We start from the raw sequence: 6,146 nt of genomic DNA on the forward strand, positions 1-6,146 counted from the left end.
TTGCAGAAACTAAAAAGGTCCGCGCAGGCGAAATTGATTTTTCGATATAATTGAATCAGCTGAAATTTATCTGAAGCTTCTGAAATTTCACATTATTGACTATAGGCTATTGGGCTAGACACAGGCAAAATTAAGGAACCAATCTTACATCTGTAATATTTTCACTATCACTTGACAAGGTCTATCTTTGACTGTCTCAATTCACGCACTCGAAACAATTCCACTCCATGTGTTCTAATATGCCTTGTGTAAGAGAATGAACTTTCAATTTACAGTCCCCAAAGTTACCAAACCACCAATGATAGGCAAATTTAATGCACAACTATTAGAAGTTTTAAATAAGGTCATTATGACAAAGGCGGAGTTTATTCCCAATTGTGGAACTTATATATTTTGTTTCAATTTACGAACGTATTTAGGCACCACGGTAGAAAGATGGGTAAATATTTGCCATAGTAAATAGAAGTAAATTGATTTGCAAAGGGGAAATGAAGAATTTTGCTATGTGATCAAAAAACCTAAATACATGCCTGGCAGCTTCAATAACAAACTATTTGCTGGACTGCTTGTGTCATGTAGCGGCGCAAAAGTGAGAAATACGTTAAAAACATAAACAATTGTGTAGCGAAACAGGCTATGTTATCGCAAAAGACAGCGTTGCTGGACCGGAAATTTGTTGTTATTGAGGAAGATTGAGGACCACTGATGTTTGTCTTGGTCTCATCGGATTTTTTCCCACCATGTTTTAGCAGCAAACTTACAATAGCATTTCACTTGACTGTTTGCCTTATACAACAGGCTGAACGTATTTACATTTACGCTAGCGTTAGCACGATTCTTGTTAGTAAGGAAACGTTGTATCTATTCTGCACACATTTAGCGTGATATTTATTAAATTCTTGGTCTGGAGAAAATCTTAAAAACTACAGGATTTAACCTGTGCAAGTCGGTGACAGGCGAATCTTTCTTTGCGAATCAACATAATATTCCTGGAACACCAAAAGGAGTAAAAGGCTATCAACGCAAGTGTTTGATCTTTAGTTTTTGACAGAAATTTGAATTTCGCCTTTTAAAATCTTCGTTGTCTGTGTAACAAGAAAAGCAATAAAAAATAAAAAACCACAACAAAACCCATCAGTAAGTCTACTTTCGGGATTGTCTAGACAAAGTAGGCGATAAAAACGTTAAAACTTTTTCTGCGACAAGCGGCCGTGGTAGCACGTACACAAAAACGCCAAGAGACTACACTCAAGGTGTTACCAGGCAACAAAGGGGGAAGGCGCAAGGGCAGAAACGTCATGTGATATGGCGATAACGCACACAGAATACAAAACAGTGTTGGACAAAAACGCAAATTTGCAATAGCGAAGACTTTTTATCTGAGAGCATCGATAATGCGTATCTAAACATCGTTAAGTAAGTGAATTGTTTGCGGTCTTACACTATTGCCTGGGAATGCTCGGTATGACAGATTTGTTCGTCCAACTTTGAAATGCTGAGTAACTCATTGTATTTAATTTGTGACTGTAAGAGATCGCCATAGAGGCTAAACTGTAGGTTTGTTGTTTTAATATACGTAGACATTTACGACGTTCGTATACAGAATATTATATAAGATCGTAACCATGACACTGGTTGCAAATATTTTGTGAACGCAATGATCTCAATAAAGTTTATCTCTAATTTTATGAATTGGAAATGCAACCAAATACAATCGAGTTTAAATATAATCGATTTAAAATGGAATCTATAATATCATGACAAGAAAAAAACCAAAGCGTCCATATAATTGGCGGTCACGTGATAAGTCGAAATGTGATAGGAAGGCAGTGGACGCGAATAAAAAATTCTCCAGTCCATTATATAAGATGAAGTGACCCTGGCGTATACTAACTCCGGGAATGATGGAATATACGAGGTCAAATTCTTTTCAAAGCAGCTTCCAGCTGGGAGTTGTCCCACATGCGGCTTTGTTACGCATTTTTACTCCCTCAAAACAATTGATCGTACTCAAAGGCGGTTGACATCACAAGACTGCAATTCAAACCGAATCACGCTGCAGCACGAAACCATGTGAAAGTTGTGTATGGAACTCTGTGAACGAAATGAGGCGAATAACAGATTGCGTTGTGAGCATACAGAGGTTTGGGAGTTTATTTTTGCGGTCTTACGCCAATGTATGAAAAACGCAATACGACAGATCTCATTTGTCCGGCATCAATATGCGGCACCTCACTGTATTGGTTTTTATGATAGTTAAGGTTGATCGTCACAGGATCAGCTATTGGTTTGATGTTTACAGAAATTGTTGTTAGTTCGTTGTTTTGGGCTAGTAATTGGGAAGATAATATTACACCGGGTCTCAAAATGTTTTCCAAACTTGATCCAAATATAAGCCTATGTAACATAGAAATCTGTGTGAATATTAACGCAATTATGTAGTATTTCAATCCAAATATATAACTAAAAATAACAGGTAGTTGCCCTGTTCACACCTAACTCTTCAAATGCACTAAGATATTAATTTTACACAGACTTATATGTGGATCAAGTTTGAAAAAAACTTTATGATCCAGTGTAGTATTAATTTTCAACAGATTGTGTTACGAGCATGTAGAGGTTTGAGAGTTTATTCTTTAATTGATTAAATTCGATGCAATCTTCGTTGAAGGTAGTTTTTGTCACCTTGCCTCACACCAATGTATGTAATAGCTGTGCAGAAATAGTTTTTCATTGTTTAAATGATAGTTTACAACGGTCGCACATAAAATACATCGCATGGAGATTTCCTGTCAAAGTAATAGTGTTGCATTGCAAGCAGTATCATGTTTGTATTTGGACCCCTTCGTTATGACATATACTCTAATTCGTAGAGCAGCACCCTATAAAATAGCATAATTACTTGTAAGTCGCAACTGGTTGAATTCATCGCTGCTGTTTCGGATAGTTTTCATTATTACAGAAAAAACTAATATGTGAGTAGGTGCGAGAAGTTCATATATGATTAGATTCAAATGTATGTAGATTTTGTGATTTAAATGCATATTTTTCTTCCTTTTTGAAAAGAAAACATTTCTACAATTTGGTCACGTTTTAAAGAACGGAAATTTTCTATTTGAAAAACTGTCAACGGAAAAGGCGGTAGTTTTCAAAACCCCTGTTTGATAAATAACCGTTAGTCGTTAGTCGTTGGTTTGCGTACATTGATTTGAAGGCTTTACTTGTAAGTTAGTTAGTTGAAAAAAATCATGCATGTAGGCTTGAATTAAAATAAATTCCAACCATTTTTGGACAGCTATGTTTTTATGGCAATTTTTGTATCAATTTGATGACTTGGTCCATTGGGTGATATTTTGCAATAAATATAAAATCAAAAAATATTGATTTTGCTTGGGAATTGTGAAAATTTTTCTTCGTGTTCAGTAAATGTAAGGTTAGTTGATGGTAACACATAATTTGAAAGGTCTATGAGGGGTGATAATTGTAAAAATGATAATGACTTGTTGAAAAGTTTGCTTCGCTGTATGATGCACGGAGCTTAGTTATTGTTTCTATGTTTATGTTGATGGATTTGGTATGTTGATTACATATGACGTATTTTACTTGTTTGGGTATTACTAAATGATTATGTCATTGTAGATTCATTGCAAAAACTCCTAATTAAAACATTAACATTTATAAAGGGATGCAAAAAATCATTTCTGTATGTCACGTTTCAAAATACCCCCAATTCAATAATTTTTCCTAAGCAGGTATATTAGTCCTTCATTGAATCATTGCTATGGAAAAATTTTTATTTACCTATTTTCAATAATTCTGTCCTTAAAGGGTTAACAACAAACACAGTAAAACGCTAAGTCAAGTTTTGAAACGCCGGATTAATAATAAGGCTCACTGAAGAACCTCATCTACACTGGAACGCCATGAAAAGCAATAGGAATGCACGTGTATGCAAGAACGTGGAACAGAAATCCTTTAAGTGCACGCATTGTTTGAAAGTATTTGCTACAAATAGCAGGTTGAAGAAACACATTCGGACTCATACTGGAGAAAAACCTTTCGAGTGCTTATTTTGTTGCAAAGAATTTAGTCAGAAAGGCAATCTGAACAAACACATTCAAACTCATACTGGAAATAAACCTTTCAAGTGCACGGTCTGTTCAAAACATTTCTATCGCAAAGAACATTTAAGCAACCACATTCGAACTCATACTGGTGAGAAAAATTACAGATGTGACATTTGCGAAAAGTGCTTTTTAACTCCATCTGCAATCAGGAGTCACAAAAGAACTCATACTGCAGAGAAACCGTCTAGATGCAATATATGCGAAAAAGATTTTCGACGACCAGACCTTCTCTCCAAACATATGCGAACTCACACCGGAAAAAAACCTTACAAGTGCAACAAATGTAACAAAGAATTCAGCGCGAAAGTCAGTCTACTCGTGCATACAAGAATCCACAATGGAGAAAAACCTTTCAGATGTGATATTTGCGAAAAATCCTTCAGAGACGCAAGGGACGTAAAAATGCACAAACGAAGTCACACTGGAGAAAAACCATACAGGTGTAAAATATGTGACAAAGCTTTCAGTAAATCAAGCCATCGAACGACACACGAACGAATTCACACTGGAGAGAAACCATACAAGTGTAAAATATGTGACAAAGCTTTCAGTAGTTCATGCCATCGAACGAAACACGAACGAATTCACACTGGAGAGAAACCATACAAGTGTAACATATGTGACAAAGCTTTCAGTATTTCAAGCCATCGAACGATACACGAACGAATCCACACTGGAGAGAAACCATACAAGTGTAACATATGTGATAACGTATTCAGTAGTTCAAGCTATCGAAAGATACACGAACGAATTCACACTGGAGAAAAACCATACAAGTGTAAAATATGTGATAAGGCTTTCAGTAGTTCAAGCTATCGAAAGATACACGAACGAATTCACACTGGAGAAAAACCATACAAGTGTAAAATATGTGATAAAGTTTTCAGTATTTCAAGCTATCGAAAGAGACACGAACGAATTCACAATGGAGAAAAACCATACAAGTGTAAAATATGTGGTAAAGCTTTCATACAGAAATCGAGACGAGACCAACATTTCAGCATTCACACTGAAGAGAAACCGTAGGTGCAACACATGTGATGAAACTTACACCTCTTCAAGCGCTCGAACCGTTCAACTTCGAACACATACTGGTTAAAAACAAATAAGTGTGACGAATGTGGTAAGGCTTTTAGCGATTCAAGCGGTCTTCGTTGTCACGTTAGAACAAATTAAATCAACTGCTTTAAATGCAGACTATAAACAATACCCACATCTTATAATCTTCAAATAAATCTTGTCTTGCTGTTGTGTTTGCGAGTTTATTTAGGTTTTTGCATGTTGTGTAAATGGTTAACAAAGTGAAACGTACTGGTTACCACGTGGAAAATATAAAACAAGATTTTCAAGTATATTTTGTTGACTTATTGTAGTTTATGAGGGAACGAGAATGGCCACGTTATCTAGAATAACCGAACTCTCCAACTCCAGCTCACAATATTCCATCACTCAATAAAACCTCAATTAACCTCAATAAAATGCCCACCACCGAAAGTTAATTCATAGAAATACCAATATGCGTATTACCCTGTCACATTGGATAGAGCACGTCACAAAGGAAACCAGTGATGCATAGGAGCCAAGTTTGCGGTTGAAAGAGTGCACATGTGTGTGTTGTAGTAAAAGCGAATGTAAAGGTGTTTGAAGCAGTTTGGTAAGGTTTTGGGCTATTTCAACTGGGTAGTTGCTACTACTACTACTAGGAAGTTACAAGTGATGGGTGCTGCTGAAAATTATGTTGAAAATAGAGCACAAAATTCAGGATGCATTTATTAACATCTTCCAGGAGGCTCAACAAGTCCTAGCTCTGTAGAGTCTCATCCAGGGGCAATTTTTTAACTTTTTAAATAAAATTATGTCACTGTAAGTCGCACGACCCATCGACGGTTATTGGAAACAAGCTGAACAGTCGCTAGATGCATTACAGCAGAGGACCTTAAAAACAGGATTTCTCCAATTTAATACCCATATAGGTCCTAACGAGACCTTTCTGTTTGTGAATATTTCCGCCTTATCAAA

The 6,146-nt window shown here is 36.2% G+C and overlaps 1 protein-coding gene across 1 annotated transcript; it reads left to right on the forward strand.

Moving 5' to 3' along the window:
* Positions 1-435: 435 nt before the first annotated feature.
* On the forward strand, positions 436-5,153 carry LOC145907146 (uncharacterized). The gene is made up of 2 exons (XM_082994580.1): positions 436-439; positions 4,183-5,153. The coding sequence occupies exons 1-2, from the start codon at positions 436-438 to the stop codon at positions 5,151-5,153; spliced, it is 975 nt and encodes a 324-aa protein (XP_082850706.1).
* The last annotated feature ends 993 nt before the right edge of the window (positions 5,154-6,146 follow it).

This window comes from Ascidia mentula, chromosome 6, assembly GCF_947561715.1.
Source record: "Ascidia mentula chromosome 6, kaAscMent1.1, whole genome shotgun sequence".
In the NCBI taxonomy this organism is placed as follows: Eukaryota; Metazoa; Chordata; class Ascidiacea; order Phlebobranchia; family Ascidiidae; genus Ascidia; species Ascidia mentula.